The sequence below is a fragment of the Chiroxiphia lanceolata genome, chromosome 19 (genome assembly GCF_009829145.1).
Source record: "Chiroxiphia lanceolata isolate bChiLan1 chromosome 19, bChiLan1.pri, whole genome shotgun sequence".
Classification (NCBI taxonomy): domain Eukaryota; kingdom Metazoa; phylum Chordata; class Aves; order Passeriformes; family Pipridae; genus Chiroxiphia; species Chiroxiphia lanceolata.
In genome coordinates this window covers 5,524,442-5,542,979 of record NC_045655.1, presented here as the reverse complement: position 1 = coordinate 5,542,979, position 18,538 = coordinate 5,524,442, and the positions used below count along the sequence as shown (strand labels likewise).

Genomic DNA, 18,538 nt, shown 5'->3' with positions numbered 1-18,538 from the left:
TGAAAATATCCTGATTTAGGTGATAAACTTTGAGACACAGGTTTATTGGGCATAACCCGGGTCATTCCTACTCAAGACAGTTCTCTTGAGTGTCTTAAGTATGAGCAGCCATCCTAGAAGTGAACTTCAGGATTCCACATCCCCACCAGCTGTACCCTCACTTGGGTTCTGGATGAGATGCCTGGGAGCACATCCTGCCCTCCTTTGCACTGCAGCAAGATAAGCTTTGTGATTATGCCTTTGCAGCGTAAAAGGCAAAAAACTTGTCTTTCCTTTTGCACGAGGGGAGGAATTGTGGGAAATTCCTGAAGGATTAGTATCCTGTAAGTCCTGCTGGAGCTGCATCCACATGGCTGGTCGGGCTTGTCATGCAGTGACTGCTGGCTTGTGCTCACCCAGGCTTTGTCTTGCAGCTACTTCAGTGCCATTTAGAGGTGCAAGGACCAGAGCACTCGAGCGAAGGACGTTATAAATGGGGATGAAAATCGGGTTGCTGCAATACTTTGGTTATAACTGAAATCAAAGACACTCCTGTGTCTGCGTCGTGCCTTGGCCGGTGCTTTCTCAGCCTTAAATGGGAGCTCAGATTAGGGCAGCGATGGAAATACGGGTGAAGAAGAAATAAAAATAGCAAGATCATAGGTGTGCTTGGATTCCAGTGAAAAGCTTGCATGCAAAGTCTTATTTATCTCAAAACCTTACGTTTAAATTCTTACTCCCAACCAAGGGCACACGAAAACACACCTCGGAGCGTTTGGAGCAGCACAGAGTAATCCTTATCTTCTTAGCTGTGGTCAGTGTCTTACCACTGGCAGGGCAAACGCAGGGTGTCTGATCTCAAGTGTGCAGACTGAGTGTCTGTGAAAGAAAACCAAAAACCAGATGTGTAGCTAACAAGTTCTCAGAGCTCCTGCTCGCTCTTCCAGGGCCTGTAGCATTTGCCTGCACAGTCTGTTGGATTATGCATCTGATGTGCTTGAATTGGGTGGTCCTCACAACCTCGTGGATGGGTTGAGGCTTTTAGAATTGTTTTTAGAAACCTTTTGTGCTCTTTTCAAACCACTAGAACTCTTAAAATAACAAACTGTTGCCCTAATTCTGCTTCAGTTTTGCTGGTGATAGCCCTTAGATCAATAGGCTGATATGGACTTATGCAAAAATAGAAACTAGTGCATTTGTTTAAATAAAAAACCAAACAACTAAATAGAAACAAAAATGAAACAAAATGAAGAAAAAACCCCCAAACAACACAGAAAACAAAAACAACAAAAAGAAACTTGTCTGCTTTTAGGTTTCAGATTTGGTAATGCCCTTAGGAGAAAACACAGAATATATAAAATATATTATTATTGTATTATATGTAATATTAGGTAATATCTTTAGGAAAGCACAGAATGAGTCAATACTTCTAAACCTGGGACTTACCAGTGTCTACTACATCATTACCTGCAAAGTCAGCTTATCAGGGAAGTATAACTTTGTTATTATTGCTGGTTTTTAAGTCTGTATGAACTTCACCGAATCCAAGTCCACTGCCAGCTGTTATTAGGAAGTGTGAATAGTTGCACAGGAAGCTGGAAATATAAAGTGCTGGAGTGTGAACAGGAAGAGCTGCCTTCAAAATATGTGCTCACCACCGAATACATGTGCTGAAAATAACATTTTAGACTTTATGGTTCTTCAAAGGCCGAGTGTTGAAAGGCTCCAGCTCGAGAGAGGGGCTGATGAGGGGCATTTGGGCCCAATCTGTGCAGGACTGGGCTGTTCTGCTGATAAATGCACTTGTTGGGGCAGAAAGGTGCTTCTCCCTCGCGTGGAAGTGGGGCTGGAGCTGTGGTTTACTTGCTGCATTTCCACTTTGTGAGTACTTTTGGGTATCAATCTGACAGGGAATTCACTTACAGATAAGTGCTTTATAGGCAACATATCAATATTTTGCAGAATGAAAAGCTTTACGTGCTGCTGTGATGTTTTCAGAATTAGTTTTGGTCTGGCAAGGTTTGGTGTTTGGAAAATCCAAAACTCTGTGAAAGAGGGGAGGGATTCAGTCGTGCAGAGTTTTTCCAATGTGGAAAATGGGCCTTTAATTTTCAGTTCAGTAAAAATTATGATGTTGATGCTTATACATTGCTGACATTAGCATATGGGATGGGGTTTTTTTGTGGCATGGGAGACAAAATTAAAATGAATAATTCTTGTAGAGAACCTAAGACTCTATGATCCTTGTGGGTCACTTCCATCTTAGGGTATTGTATGATTCTAATGGGAGCTTAGGGTTTCCCATTATACCAGTTTTTCTCATTTTTTAGGTTTATGTACTGGTAATATTTTTTTATATCACATGGCTTTATTTTAAGGAAAATTCTGTTGGAATTCAGTATTTTATTGTCTTTAGGCCTATTCTTTCCACCGGAATAAGGTTTTAATAACTTCTGGGAGGAGCTGAAACGTGCAGCCTCCTCGTTACGAAGGATCTGACCAATGTCCTCTGGACAATCCTCCTGCAGTGCATTCCAGCATCCCTGCCTGGCTGTGATGTTCCTGCCCCTGTGACAGCGTGGCAGGAGGGAATGTGTCAGGACATCAGTTAATCACACTTACTGTGTGGCACATTAGCATGAGCTGTCACTGGGGGACTGTGTTAATGCACCAGGCTGTGAGCCGGGGCAGCACTTTCCCTTCTGTGATTCCCAGTCAAAGGAGCTGTAATTTCCGAGAGAGGAGCAAAACAAAGAGGCAACAATGTCTTCGGTTGCTGCATCCAGGCTCCTGAGAAACCTGCTTGTCAGGACACAAAGAGCTGCCTTCACTGTCACAGGATGCTGAGGTGGTGTTTTGTTCCTTCCATTAAAACTTCATAAATCTTCTTGAAAGCACCAGAAATGGGCTGAAAGAGGTGGTGAGAAGTTACCTGGTCCATCCCTTTTCCTAGCAGAAGCACCTACAACAGTTTAGCTAAGAATTTTTTTAATCATCATTGATTTTTAATATTGCGTCAGCTTCCTCTTTAAAAAGTCCTTAAATTAGATTTTGGTGAAATCACGAATTATAAGAGGGAGTAAATCACAGTGGTTTCTATCTTATAAAGAATTCATATACTCTATAAACTTCCTGTAAGGTTCAGCACATCACTTGCAAATCAGGTGCAAAGTTGTTGCTGAAAGCTGTGTGTGCACAGAGCCAGCCAGCAATTCCTCCTGTGTCCTAAATTAATGAGTGGTCACGTGCCACAGGCTGTGGAGCAAGTGCAATTTCCAAGCTACCTTTTTTCTCTAATTTATTGAGAGATAGTTTGTCTTTTATATCAGGGCAATCAAAAATACGAAGCCTCAGCAGGAGGGTACAAAGGGAGATGCTGAAGGCTTGTACCTTCTCAGACTCCTCCTAGTGATGACAACCAATTTAGATGCTTGTGATGATTTTCTCAGCAATCTCGTCTTGTGTATTTTGATCAGGGCTTGATGCAGTTAATGCCAGTTTGACATTTGAAATATCAGCTGGAATGAATGTTCCCTTGAGATGAATACCAACAATTTCCTCTTTCCTCAGCTTTGGTGCAGGCTGCCTTCTGACTCAGACCCTCACCCTGCTATAGTGTTCATTCAGGTTTAGAAGGTGATTGTTACAACAAGAAAAGTTCTAGGGGTTAATTGAAAGAAATATTTTAACCACTAAAGTGCAGTGATGTTAATATAAGAGCCATCTCACTGAAATGCTCAGTATTGGCCTGATTCTTATGTCTTATTAATAAAAGTCAAAGACAATTATTTGAATGGGGTTGTCAGAAACTTGCACCAAATTTGGGGTCAGACAAGAAAAATCTTAGACCATCCCTGTCTATCTGTTGGTCGGAAATTGCAAATACGTTTCAGCAGAGCACACTGGCTTAGTAAGGCTGATGGCACTAAGTGCAGCTAAGAAATTAATGTTGAATTGCTTTTTATCATTGTAGGCCTCAAATTGCTTTTGATGAATATGCAGCCATGCCCATATGGAAGGGAAAATAGCTTTTTGAAACCATACCTGATGAACTTGGGAGTTGGAACTAGATGATCTTTAAGGTCCCTTCCAACCCGGGTCATTCTGTGAATCTGTGAATATCTGCAAAAATCTGAATTAAAGACGGTATTGTTTTACTTGTTATCCTTTGTCTTCAGCATGTCACCACAGTACAAAGAGAAGCTCTAAGTCTAAATATGATCAGAAGTGATTTTTTTTTCTCCTCTAAAATTTTCAATAGACTGTGAGTTTTCATTGATGGCACTTGACTGTCACAGCAGAAATACAAACAGCAGATGCCTCAGGACAACTGTGCAGCTTTACAGCAACAAAAAAAAATATTGTTTGCACAGTTAAAATAACATGAAAGTGCCACTAGATTTATTCATTTATTGATTAGTCAAAGTGGGAAATGAGAAGCTGTGGTACAGCCTGGGGTTTGGCTGCTTTCCCCTTGGAGGAGAGCTGGGGTGCATCTCGATGTCAGTGTGCAGTGATGCTTCTTTGGACACCAGAGTGTGTAGGACTTTTATTTGGAGGTGTTCCTACCTTGTGGAGTGTCTGAAGAGTCTACTGGGCTGTAGCAGACACAGATGAAGTCTGATTTGAGTGCTGAACGGAAAAGAAAATCGATTGAATGGTTGACATTGATTCTTCAAAATCAACCAGTAAGAGATGGCTTTTATCTTTGTGCTGGCACATGTATTATGGATGCAGGTTCATGCTTGTTAGATAATCACTGTGTTTTGTTTCAAACTCATAACAGAAAATGTCTGTTCACAAAGGAAAGCCTGTGCAAAGGGGCTGCTGAATCTGGTTGCTGTTTAACCTGAGAAGCGGCAGATGCCATTTCATTTTCAAATGTAGCCTGGGTGAGGTGAGAGCACCGGAGAGCTGTCGTGTCTTGTGGAGTTTTGGTTGTCTGGTTTTGGTCCTGTGTGAGTACAGCCCTTCAAACAGCTCAAGTTCTGTCTTAAAACTGTTGTGAGCGTAGGACTGCAGTTGATCTACGAGCTGCCTGTTAAATCATGAGGGTCTTGGCGTGGCCAGGAGAAGGAAGGCTACTGTGCTCTACTTCCAAAGCACCTCTTGTGAGACAAGATGCTGAGGCTTAGCTGCCTAAAAATACTCATAACAATCTGTAACTGAAACCCTGAGCTAAGGAATGGCTTGTATGGAAATAATGTTTTTTTGAATTAGCCATTATGAATTCTTGCATGTGGGATGTTTTGTTTTAGGGAACTAGCAGAGTGAGTAACACAAGTTTTAAAACAGCCCAGCCCTGTTCCCAGCCTTCACTGGTGTTTCTGCAGTTGCTAGCCCTGAGTAGGATTTCTTAGTGCTTGATTGATGGTGAGAGAAGTTCAGTGTGAGAAAAAAACTTCACTGGAAGCTGGAACTTTAATTTTTACAGCGTGGAACATCAGGATGTTATTCAGACTTTTAATTCATTGTAGCAAACCTTATGTGTGTTAACCCCAATTGAGCTTCACCTTTCTGGAGAGACATTTCCATGTGTCTGAGCCTACAGACACTAATGCTGGGATAAAAAGCATTGTCTATCCCATCTAGTCAAAACAGGAGAGAAGATTTATCTGGATATAAGATGAATAGATAAGTCTGTGGATGGAGGTTTTTGTGAAGTAATTAGCATTAAAGTATTTAATTGCACATATGTTGTGCTAACAATTAAAGCAGGTCTCAACCTTCAGCAGTGTGCAGCTGTCAGGATGCAGTGAGCGCCAGTGTTTTCCCTGAAAAAGTTAGGCAGGCTCAACCTACTGAAAAATAATCATTTCCATATGATCCTGTTCTCATAGACTCAGCACTTACACAGGTGCTGTAGGGAAGGATTAATGGCAACTAAATAGTTTGTGGAGCAGAAACCAGCCCAGAGAGGGCTGAGGGCTGTCTCAGTGGGGGTGATCCATGTTTGAAAACAGGGAGGTGTGCTTTAGGCAGAGTTTACATAAACTAGCGGTGTCAAGTTGCAAATATGCCATTTAAACCTAGAAAGATGGGCTGTGTGTTTAAAATATTGCATGAACTGCCTAAATGTTGAGTTAATTTTGAGGTCATGTCAAGTAATACATATTCATGGCCAACTAATTTTGGAAAAAGGAGAACAAACTCAAGGAAATGTAAATGTAGGCTCAAGGCTTTATGCAGAATTCTAAGTCTTGCTGAGTGGCTTTTAAGGAAATGCCTCTGAAATGTTAGTGCCATTAAGTGTTTGCTTACACCCAGGCTTGGATTGTTTTAATTAAGAAGGTGAAAGCTCTGAGTAAACAAACACTTGTGTTTGAAAAGGATTTTATTGGTATGGCTGGGTTATATACATTTCATGGTCTGCTAACGCAACAAGTGCTTTCTGAAGAGAGCAACGCTGTCAAGAAATGACTCAAATTGGGTTTTTTGTCGGGTTTGAGTGACACGACTTGATGGATTCCAAGCTGAAGGGATGCACAGCTCCAGGGAAATCTGAGCAAGCCTCTCTTCCCCGACACCCGCAGACGGGAATGCAGTTGTAACTCTGTGGAGCTCACGCCTTGGCTGCTCACAGATGTGATAAATGTTCGTTTTATTGAGTTAACTCCCAGCTGAAAGCTTTGATTTTCTTTCCTCATCAGGGCAGAGTATTAGTGAGCTACTTAGTCACAGCATTTCTTTCAAAACAAAGCCATTTTTGCTATAGCTGTGGAAACCAAACAGTGTTTTGCCTGAGACTGGTGCAAAGCTGTCTTCCTGTGATGGGCTGGCACCACGCTGTAGTGTCTCTCTGTTTTCCCTTAGTTTTTCAGTGTAGACAAGGCACAACTGTTTGCCTGACGTTTTTCTTGAAAAATGTCCTGATAGTTTCTGATAGTTGCCAAAACATGTTATTTTTAGCATGAACTTTTGCAGTCACTCAGTTAATGTCCCTATCTATGAAGTTTCGGTGGTACAGAATTCATTTGTCGTGGCTGAAATGAATTAGTTGTGTTCTTGTCCACCTCGTGATCTCCTTTAAAATCCAGAACTGGAGTTACAGTAGGGATCAGGTTACTGTTGAATATGAAAATGTTGTGCATTTTGTTGTGTCATCCCTACTTTTCTGTAATCTAGCAGTTTGTTTTTTACCTTCTGCAATATGTACTCTCCTTTTCCATTTATTTGGAAGCATCCAGCTCAACTCTACTTGATAAATCATTCAGATCCTAGGAAAAGGAAAACTTGAGTGCTGCCTTCCTATTTCTATAACAAAAACTGGTGGAGCCTCGGGCTATGGATGTGAGCAGTTGTCATTTTGACCACTAAGGTACACAATGAGTTATATGAAGTCTTAAAACAAAAAACCTCCACGACCAAACAAACCCAACTCCATGCATCTGTAATAAGTCTTTTCAACTCTCACTTTCTTGATTTGCCCTTAGACTGACATTATTGTCAAACTCTAATGGAGAAGGGGAAATCTTAACAGCTTTAAAATCACACAGTGCTGTCTGCTGTGTGACCTTTTTCCAGTTGATGGTTCAGTTTATTTAGGTGATAAAGAAAACACTGAGGCATGTGAAGTCTATCTTCTTGACAGATGTGAGCTTACTGAAACTTTTCCCTCATCCTTTTCTCCTTCCCCACATTCACGGTCAGCCTTTTGTTTTTATAAAGTGATCCATATATTTGTCTTTGAGATTTAAATGCTTTCTAATCTTTCCAAGGTTTTCAGAACTGCATCTGGCTGTTGAGGGTGTGGAAAGGCAGATGGACTGATGGTTGTGGAGATGTCCTGAGTGAGAGATGTTTGCATTTTGTGTGAAGTGATGCATGGCTTGGTGTGAAGTGTGAGGGCTTGGTCAGGTCTGTGGGGTTATTTTTCTAAATGCCATTAAATATGGAAAAAGGGGAAATAGCCAATATTGGTGAGCCACAGTAGCTGATAAACCTGATCTAGTGGGTGACATCCCTGCCCATGCAGAGGGGTTGGAATTAGATGATATTTAAGGTCCCTTCCACCCTAAGCCATTCTGTGATTCTGTGATAAAGATTAGTGGTAAAACATGCTCAGAATTTTTCCTAAAATTATGATTAAAACTTTCAAGATTGCTGCTAAAAGTGTTGTTGTTTGATGTTCAGCAGTGATTGGTGTGAGGCTCTGTTTCAATATTAGATTACATCTGCCAGTCAGTAAAAGATATTATTTATTGAAAGAGACTTGTCTTAACATCTGCTCTTACTAGAAGGACACTAAAAATCTCGCAGAGGTTCAGGCTGCTGGTGGTCTACAGCTGCTGCTTGGGGGATATGGTCGACTTGTGCCACCCCTGGGAACAAGGAATTGCAATTCCTGTGAAGTTAAATTGTTCGTTTCACTCTTTCCTCTCAATTTCCAAGAAATATCGAGTTGAAGTTTATGTTCCCATTCAGGAAGCTTTGCACTGAAATGCCAGCATTTTATAAGGCATTGTGGGAGTGCTGGTATCAGACTTTCCAAATTATTTTGGGCTGATGCTGTTCTTTAAATCCCCATTTTTTTTCCCCCCTCTTATTCTGAAATACTCCTTTACCCCAAGAGCAAAAACTTCCAGGCAATGTCAGAGCTGCATATCATGGGTTTTCTCTGTCAGTAATATGTTAAATGAAAGGTGCATTAGTAGGATTTTTATTGAGTATCCTGTTGGAATAAGTAGGTTCTGTCATGCACTACTGACTCATTTCAATTGGAATACCACAGTTCAGTAAAAGAAAATAATTGAGTCATGGGTTTCTTACTTAAAGTGTGTCTGATATCATCTTTTGCAATAAAATTTTATGAGGGTGAAATGAATTTAGAAAGCTGATTTAATATGGACAGCTCTTTTCCTCTTGTGCTGGGGTGGCTCTTTGAGCTTGAGAAGAAAATGGCAGTTTTGAAAATATTTCCAAGAGACAGGCATTATTGGATTAGAAATATCAATATCTATAGTTAGATATTTTCTCCTGGGTTTTGCCATGCTGTCTCCTGTGCAGACAGTCTGTTGGGTAAGCGCACCCCGGTTTGCTTCAGATAATTTTATCTGTGTTAGCTCAAACCACTAATTTAAATTTTTCAGTGAAGCTGGTAGGTTTTTACATATAGATATATATATATTTTTTTTTTCCCCCCTGAACTGAATTAGGAAATCTTTCTCCATCCTGGTGTCTGAACAGATCAGTGCCAATAGGAGCTTCCACAGAAGGAAAGCTGACGAGCAGATGAGAGCAGTGACCTCTGTCAGTCAGACTGCATTTTTCAGGAAGGATGTGAACTGAGACCACCTGAAACTTTATGAGGAGGTCCACGGCCTCATGCAGTCCTGTCTGAAACAGCAGGACATCACTGATATAAAAATGCCAGCATTCCCATGTACTTTTGTGCCGATGAAGTGACATCTTTGCCAGCGTGATACTTTGCTGAGAGAAGGCAGACAGGACTAAAATAAATGGTAATGGCAGAAGAGCATTTTCTTCCTGATGCCTTGAATTTTATCAGGAACTTAAGCCTTGGTTTGAAGGGAAAAAAAAAACCAAACAAACCAAAACCCAAGACAAAACACACAACCAAACAGTTTATTTGTAGAATTCTTGGTTAAATTTGCCTCTGTGGGCCCTTTTGGACAGTGCCAAGTACTAAGAATCTTTATACAAGCCTGAACTAGTGATTAATATAAATGCTACTGGTGTAAAAGCTGTGTGTATTTGACACGGGAGTGATACCAGTGCTGTTACCATCCGCTCAGCAGGGCCCTTGACTGAGGTGCTGCAGCAGTTCCACGGGTGTAAACACACACCCACACGTATGTGAAATCTCCATGTCGGTGGTGTTAGATCTCACTATTGCCCTACATTTGCTGACAGTGTCCTAGTCTGGATTAGCCAAACAATTATCTCATGGTTTTGTCTCTGGTGTTGTATTGATGCAGAAGGTTCAGATCTTGTTTATGAGCCTCTGCGCTCACTTTGGTCCCTCCTCTCTTCCTGGGAGGAATTTTGGCAGAAAGGGGGTTGACCAGGAGGAACAAGAAGGGCTGCAAAGGAGAGGGGCTTGTCTTGGGACCTCCATAAAGATTTTGAACAGGGTGTTGGAAGCAAAGGAGAGCCTGGCTTTGCATTACAGAAGCAACAGGAGTTTGGAAGAGTTGGTTTTAATCCTTTCATTTCCTTGCTCCTCCGAATTGTTTCTCTCCCCCTGTCTTCCTCATCCCTCTGTTACAAAGCAGGGACTCTCTCTTGGCATCAGTGTGCATCTTCCAGTGATTTCTGGGAGCTTAGGGTAAGGCTTTTGTGAGGAATTTGGAGCTCAGCTGCCTTTGTGCATTACCAGCACATTTTCCTGAGTTGAGCTCACTCCCCTGCACGTGTGACTTATGTCAGGGTTGGCAGGAAGTTGCAGCCCTGGAAGTGGGATGGATGCAGGTATCCTGTCCTACTGAGCTGCTTGAGTGCACCAGTGTGAACCAGTAAATCTGCAGAGAAACAAGAGATCTCTGCAGTGGCAGGTGATGAACGTGGCCAGGACACGGCTGCAATTGTGGCATGTAGAAATGAAACTTCTGGGTTAGAGTTTCTTCTTGGTTTTGCTCTTTTTGTTGTTTGTTTGTGTTTTTTTGTTTTGGGTTTTTTTTTCCCCCCTCCTTCTTTCTAGGTTTTTTTTTTTTCCTTGCAGAGTAATCACTGCCCCATCTCATATCCCACCCCAGAGGAAGTGGGAATTTCAGCAGAGTAGCATTGGGGTTTTTCTAATACTTTGCCACTCCTGTTGGTCTCTGGAAGTTCCCAAAACTACCCCAAGAACCTCTCCTCTTGTCTTCCTAGTGAAAAAACTTGCATATCCAGTAGCATCTGTCCTGTTCAGCAGCAAGTTCAGTTCAGCTTGGGGACTTTGATCTACATTGTTCTAGCCAGTCTTGTCCTATTTGTTTAGAATTGCATTCATCTTTGTTTACTAAGGCTAATAAATGGTAACATTTCCTCCAGGAATGTGGGTGTTGCTGTTGATGTTCACGTAGTGTCAGAGGAAGACAGTGCTATGTGCTTTCCACTTTTTTCAAAAAATTATATTAGTTTGAAAATATTACTCATATTGTTAAAAAAAATTAAATATAGAAGTAACTCCTGTATAAAACAGGGGTAATAATTCTTCTGCCCCTCATGTAGGGGCAGTAGAGTTTCCTGAGAGGAGTTGAGAAATGCAAGTTATCATTGCTGGATTTCCTCTTCCTGTACAGACACAGCGTTTGGCTGACACGCTGTGAAGTGTGTACCAGTTATCAACATGTTTTCAGCTTCAAGGGTCGTTCAAAAATTCCTTTTCTCAGCTATTCTGGGGGAAAAAAAAAAAAAAATTATAGAGACCATTGACACCAGAAGGATCTGTCATGACAGTGTTCTCTACGTTTTTGTTTAGAGCCTTTGCAAGGAGGCTACTGAAATATTAATGGCTTTCTGCTTTGTGAGACAACACATTGCGGCAGTGAGAGCTGCCTATCCTTTCTGTCTTCCCAAAACACATGTGGTTTAGATGCCTTTCGTATATTTTAATACAAAGTGGCTGGTTGAGTGGTCCGTGTTCTCCCAGAGGAGCCAAAACTCACTTCATGGATCAAGAAAATAAAGGGCTATAAGGCAATTTACCATTCAGGCTATTGTGGAGGAGGGTGATTTAAAACGTTGTAGTGGCTTGGAAAAAAGAAAAACCCAGAGCAGTGATTGAAAGGCTTGAAATGAGGGAGTTAATGTGACAACTCTCCTTTTCCTCCAGTCTGTTGCAGAGGTGATCATGCACAGTTAATGTCTCGTGTGGAGCTCTGGTACCTGTTTGCAGGACTTGCTTTGAAATTAAGAATGAGACATCACTTATTTAATAGACAGCATTAAAGAATGACTTTCTGATGAAGCAAGTTAGGTGTTAAACACTTTTCAGGTGAACCATTTACTTATGTAATTATCTCTCATTTACATTATAATAAATGTTTCTCCGGGGAGTTTAGCCAATCATGAAATGCAATTAATTTTCAAATGCTCTTCAGCAACAATTGAGACACTAGAGACCGAAATCCCTCGTCAGTGTGTACATTTTTAAACTTCCCTGCTAAAGGGAAGCTGTTTCAGCTCAGCTGATCGTACAGTTGTTAAATTCTAGGATTTTTAAGTGTTTTACATGTGCCTGTCACTGCAAGTCTGGAGTGCTGTGCTCAATACCCGGCTTGTGTAAACCTGGTATCTCCCCTTAGTTTCCAGAGCATTGAGTAGGCTCAGGGTGCTGTTCCTGAACTTAAGCCTGGGACTTGGTGAAGATGGAGGAGTTCAAATGCTCTTGATTTCTGTCACAGATTCCAGTTGCTGTGTGATACCAGCTGGAGCACGTAGCCAGCTGTTTTGTAGTTTGTCCATATATAAAGTGGGAGTAACACAAATTTCGTGTCTCTGAGGTGTATGTGGAGATGTGGGAGTGCAAGCAGCTGGTTGGTGATTGTGGACAGCAGTCTAAACATCATGCTGCTTAAGGTTACTTAATTCGCTTTCTAACGAAAATGTTAGAGTTGCTTTTGAGCACTTAGTGTGCTAATAAGATAAAATAATCTGTGGAATTCCTCCTTCTACAACTGTATTTGGTTCAACAGCTTAGAAAGCTTTTCAAGAATGGATGAATTTTACTGCAGCCTTCAGTTTTCAGGCTAATTGCTGCTGTGGCTGGAGTAGGGATCTCCATTTGAATGGAGCTGGATTTTTAAGAGTGAACAGGAGCAGAGTGATGTTTTTAGCCCTTACCTACGCTGAGCAGACCTGTTTCTGCAGCTGGCTCTGGTTTTCCTGCTGTTAAGCCTTGGGCCCCAGTGCAGATACTGTTCCAGCCACGCTGGATTGCAGGGGACAGATGGGCTTGGGTAGGGAAAGGCTTAGAGCCGCTGCGGAGGCTTCCAGCCCCGGGCGTCTGCAGATCCGGAGCTGTGGAACCTGCAAATCTCACGTATTTAGAGGCTGAAGAGGAGGAAGAGCTTTTATCCTTTCATGCTTGTAAAATCCAATGTAGGAAAGCTCTTGCCAGTGATACTCTCTCTTCATAGCAAACAAATAAAACCACTTTGGTTGAATTTGTGCATTTTCCCGAGGCTTTCTCTTCAGCTGGGGGTAAAGAGGAACGGAGGCTTTATTTACAGATGTTGCTTTCAGAATGAGCCTGGCATGATGATATTATCTGTAAATACATCTTTGGGCATCAGACATCTTTCCATTTATTTAGAAATACGAGATAAAGATTGTCTGACATGGGAGTGAATGCTAGAGAAAGTCCTGTACTCCGTTTTGTTGCCTCGGAGTACATACGCAGTTTAAAATGAGTCCGTATCTGCTGTTATATCACCCTGTTGCTTCCAGCAGAATACTCGCATTTTGATTTTGACCTACAAATTTTGGTACTCGCTGTTTACACTGACCTCTATATGCAGGACATCAGAATGCTTCTGCCTTGTTTGTGGATGTGTCTCTGACACCGAATCTGGTGGGATTTGGGTCCGACCTCCATGAGCTGTTTGGGTGTTCCCCATAAATACAGGGCAGCCCGTGGGTTTCAGCAGCGTGGATTTTGTAAGCACCTACACACAGATCACAGTCAGATCATTATGTTGATCTAAACCATTTTGTAATCCTCTACAATCTGGGTTTAGAGACTGTTATTAGTGTCACAAATAAAAGCTTGTGACTTCTTTAGTTCTCAGGATAAAAGAAGACGTGTACTATCAGAGAATTACATATTAAAATTAAAGCAACATAAACATGTGGAAGTTTGAGGTTAGTTATCCCACTTTTTATGATTGAGCCCTGAATTGACACTGTTGCAAGAGAGAAATTGATTCATTTTAATTTCATAGTTGACCATGTACTGAAGAAGCTGAGTTAGACCACAAGGATAAGACATGAGTTTTAAAAATCTTTCTTTCTCTATCACTTGAAGCTTTAAACATGGCTCAAAGAAATATATTTTATTTGTTTTTTTTTTTAAACTGAACATACAGGAAGGAAACCCCTTTTTGCCCTGGCGGGTCACGGGTTTGGAGATAGAAATGCATAGAAAGGTACTTAAGAGTTCTGTTTTCTCACAGACTGTTTTCTAAGCTCATGAAAAGCCTCTTCAAAATGATCCCGATAGAAAGTGATTTCAGCTCTTGTTACATTCCTGTGTGTAATGGATATCTTGCCATTACAGACACAAGCAGCTCCCAGCCTCCATCACCGGGAGCGCCAGCAGGGAGGGTGTGGGAAGCACAGCTGGCATCTGTGATGGATGCAGCTCGCTTTGGCCTGGCCTCTGTGGGGTGATCGGACATTGCCCTTGCCCTGCATCCCGCTCCTGATCCCCTGCTGCTGGGTGTGTGCCCGCAGGTACCTGAAGGAGTTCCGCACGGAGCAGTGCCCCCTGTTCGTGCAGCACAAGTGCACTCAGCACCGGCCCTACACCTGCTTCCACTGGCACTTCGTGAACCAGCGCCGCCGCAGGTCCATCCGCCGCCGTGACGGCACCTTCAACTACAGCCCCGACATCTACTGCACCAAGTATGACGAGACCACGGGAATCTGCCCAGAAGGAGATGAGTAAGTGAAGGACTGCACCCTGCTTTTCAGGCATTAGGCTTTTGGGATCAGTCCAGGTGATGATTCCAGCCAGTTCTTGTGGAGATGAGGCAAGTCAGCAGTAAAGCAGCTTTGTCACAGACGTAACATGAGACGAGATGTAAGAGCTGTGACAGCGGTCTGTGTGCTCCAGGCCTGCTAAGGGTGACTTAGATGGGAGTTTGGCTCTTGGGAATTCACTGTCCCTGGCATCTTCAGCAGAACTCAGGTGGGAAAAACAGCTCAGTGACAAAAAAACTCTGTTCCTGTAAGTCCCTGACTCTCAAGTAACAACTCTTGCTCACTAGCAGGGTAACTTAGTTTTTTGCAGATAGAAGAAAAAAGGAGGAGTTTTGTCCTCTAGTCTGCCCCCTGAGTTATCTGTCCCCAGCTTTTAAAAACATACCAGTTTATTTTGTCTTCTGGAATTTTAAAGAAGGCAGTAGGGAAATGACAAGTACCCAGAATAAGGCAACATGAGGAAGAGTTTGGTTTTTTGGGTGTTCTCTCCTCATGACTATGATAAGTTTAACTGGGGCAGAGTTGCAAAGTGTTTCTGCTGTGGATGTGGCAGACCCCAGCAATTAAGGGGTTAACCCAGTAATATAACTTTAGCCATGTGACAGATATGGAAGAATAAATAGTGTAGCCAAACTGTGGTCAAATATGGGGAGTGTTTTATGTAGAGATGTTGTAAAAAGATTGAATTTCAGTTCCCTTTCATGGTGCCAGTATAAACACACAAAAATGCTATTTATTGGGAAAACAGTATTTTTTTCTTTTTTTTTTTTTTACCCGATTAAGTAAAGTTTTTGTGACTAGAGCAGAATGGAATAGTCTCTCAGACTGAAGCTTCGATTTCAATACTTTCTTCCTTGTTAGAAGAGATCTGGAAAAAAATGGAAATGGGATATTTGTGGGCTTTGGCTTCTAGATCAGTGGTTGATATCTGGCTTGCACTTAGTGAATGAAAGCAGTTGTCATCTCAGAACTCTTGCTGATTTATATTTTTAGCTTGATGCTGCAATATCTAAACTTTGCCTATTCCATTTTTTTATTTTTTTTTTTAAATTGTCAGGATAGCTTGTTCCTTCTCTGCCTAAGAGGGGAAATAAAACACAAGTTAAAATGATAAGTGTTGTAATTCTCCTTTCTTGTCCCATGCTCTGCATAAAGGCTGCATCTCTAGGTGCATCAGCAGGAAACAGTAACAGCACCAAGTCTAGATGGGCTGCTGAGGAAATGGTATGTGAGGTCCCTTCAATCCCAGCCAGTACCTCAGGACACCTTGGCAGTGTCCTTGCTCTTTTCCAGTCCCTGGCAGTCACTAGACCGGAACCATAAGGATCTGCTGGCTTAATAATCCAGTTGTCTTTTTGGGAGGGAAACTACATCCTGTGCAGTGACAGGTTTGGGAGTTCTCTGTAGCACTGGGACAGCATAAAAGAAGGGGCAGAGTTAGCAGAGGTGTTGCCAGCTGCAATGTCCTGAGTCACATCAGCACTGTGTCTTCTGGTGGTGTTGAATCCATCACCCGCGTGGCTAAACTTTGTTCTTCCCCTCCTTCCCTCCCTCAGGTGTCCCTTCTTGCACAGAACTACTGGAGACACAGAGAGGAGGTATCACTTACGCTACTACAAAACTGGAATCTGCATCCATGAGACAGACTCCAAGGGAAACTGCACGAAGAACGGAGTCCACTGCGCGTTCGCTCATGGGCCCCATGACCTGCGCTCGCCGGTGTACGACATCAGGTGGGGGCAGGAAGTGAATTGTTATGGAAATGAACTGTTAAATCGTGTTGCAACTCTGATTTTATAGCAAACAGCCCCGTGTCTGCCTCCCCCTTACCACATAAACTCATGCTTTGGAAAGCAGCGCAGGGAAAAGAGGGAGTGGAGGTTGGGGCTCTCTGTGGAAAAGGTAATTTCTGTACCCAAATGAAAAGTGAGGTGATTGAAGGACAGTACTGCTTCAGCATGAAATGGAGTGATGATGAAATATCCCTTCCTAACAAGGCAAATCTACAAAATCTCTAGGGAGGATTGTCAAAATGGGGGAAGGGATCACACTTTGGAATTTCATGGGGGAGTCAAAATAGTGCATCTGGAATTCCCAGGGAATTAAGTTGTTTTTTTTTTATTTCGGTTGCTGTTCAGCTAAAGATATTCTGATAAAAAATGCGTGACTGAAACGCACCCACTTAGGAAATGCCTTAGTATGTCTGTTTTTATGCACACGTACCTGACTCTTCATCTACTCAGTCTGTTCGTTTACCTCTGTCCCCAAAGGGAGCTTCAGGCCATGGAGGCTTTGCAGAATGGTCAGACAACATCTGAAGGAGGCATAGAGGGTCAGTCTGCAGTCGCTGCCAGCCATGCCATGATAGAGAAAATACTCAGTGAGGAGCCAAGGTGGCAAGGTGAGTGTCACTTAGGATCTGTGGGGCTGGCAAAGTCTGGTTTCTCTGGGGTGCTTGCTCCTGTCAAAAGCTTTTGTATAGTAAATACAGATTGTGGTCATCTCCCACTGACTGGTTGCTTGTTTTGCAGATACAACGTATGTGTTGGGAAATTACAAGACAGAGCAATGTAAGAAACCCCCCCGGCTCTGTCGCCAGGGTTATGCCTGTCCCTACTACCACAATAGCAAAGACAGAAGAAGAAGTCCAAGAAAACACAAATACAGGTACTGTGATCCTGGATATGCTACTTCCCAGCTGAGTGGTGCAGTGTATTGGAAATCTGTGATGAAGGAGCCAGGATTTTGACCACTAGATAGTTGTTTTTAGCGTATCTCCAAGGCAGGAGATGTGATGGACTGTTATTTCTCACTGGGAGAAGGATAACAAACTAAACAGGGAGTTTTCCTGTATACAGGAACCAGTATCTCTAACAAATGAATTGTTAATCATGTTACAACTCTGATTTTTTAGCAAACAGACCTGTGTCTGGCTTCCCCTTCCCACATAAACTTCTGCTTTAGAAAGCAGTGCAGGGAAAAGAAGACAAAAGGAAGTTTTAATCCCCATCTAGAAACAAACTCACACAACAGTGTTTTCATGGTAAAGGGTTCAGAATCATCAGGCTGCTTGTTGTGTGTGCCTGGTGATGGGGATCATGAGGCACGGGGTGAGCAGGACTGTAGCTGGACATGCATTCCTAACCAGCTGCTAAAGGCTCTACTTTTGAGGCTCCAGGGTGTTCTGTCACTCAGCTGTCGCTGGATTTTTCACCGTACTGTGTCTCCCTGAACGCATTTCATCCAAATTATAGGCCCTCATTTCCTCCAACACAACAGAGCTTTTGTTGTGGTCTCAGTGGGGCTTTTCCTTAGTTCCTTTTTGAAAAACATAGGAGCAGACCAGAAAGCCAGGAGAGAAAATGCCGTGGATGTTCTCGCTTCCCTTCCCCACCCCCAGCATTCACAGAAATTTTTTGAATTGGCACTGAAATTCTGTGTTTAAAAAAATTAAACAGACGGAGACCAAAGGAACGTTAATCCCAACACTTTCAGGAGGAACAGGAACACTAAGGCAGTCTTCAGGCAGCAGCTGTGTGCTTTCTGCCCCTGCCTGGGCCCTTTGGGAGGGGAAGAGGTGAAAGCTTCTCCCCTCCAGATCTCCACTCACTCCTGTGTTTTCCCCACCCCCAGCTGATGTGGCTCCTCTCATGCCGGCTGTGCTGGTGCTGCTATCTGCTTCCCTCTGCTGTTGTTTGAGGGAATGGTTAAGAGCATAAAGAGCAGGGGAAGTAGGTCACGGCAGAAATTCAGATCTAGAAAAAAAAAGAACTGTTCCTGTATGGGAGAAAGAAAACGGACTTGCCTTTTCTCCAGTGACCTGACTCAGCCTCTTTTCCACATGGCCACACTATAAACCTGGAAACATACTGCTGTAAGGGTATTATGTGTTTTAGGATTAGCCAATTAACTT

At 42.5% G+C, this 18,538-nt stretch overlaps 1 protein-coding gene across 8 annotated transcripts in view; it reads left to right on the top strand.

Annotated features, from left to right (window-relative positions):
• UNK (unk zinc finger) overlaps positions 1 to 18,538 on the top strand; it is a 46,235-nt gene that overhangs the window by 4,789 nt on the left and 22,908 nt on the right. For 7 of the 8 annotated variants that reach the window (XM_032706356.1, XM_032706353.1, XM_032706354.1 and 4 more), the window contains exons 2-5: positions 14,377 to 14,586; positions 16,182 to 16,358; positions 16,896 to 17,026; positions 17,157 to 17,292. In XM_032706356.1, coding sequence (XP_032562247.1) covers positions 16,909 to 17,026; positions 17,157 to 17,292 — 254 coding nt within the window. In that variant the 5' untranslated portion in view covers positions 14,377 to 14,586; positions 16,182 to 16,358; positions 16,896 to 16,908. Of the gene's footprint in view, positions 1 to 2,638; positions 2,828 to 14,376; positions 14,587 to 16,181; positions 16,359 to 16,895; positions 17,027 to 17,156; positions 17,293 to 18,538 lie in introns of those variants that run through there. The other variant, XM_032706351.1, reaches the window with a different exon arrangement.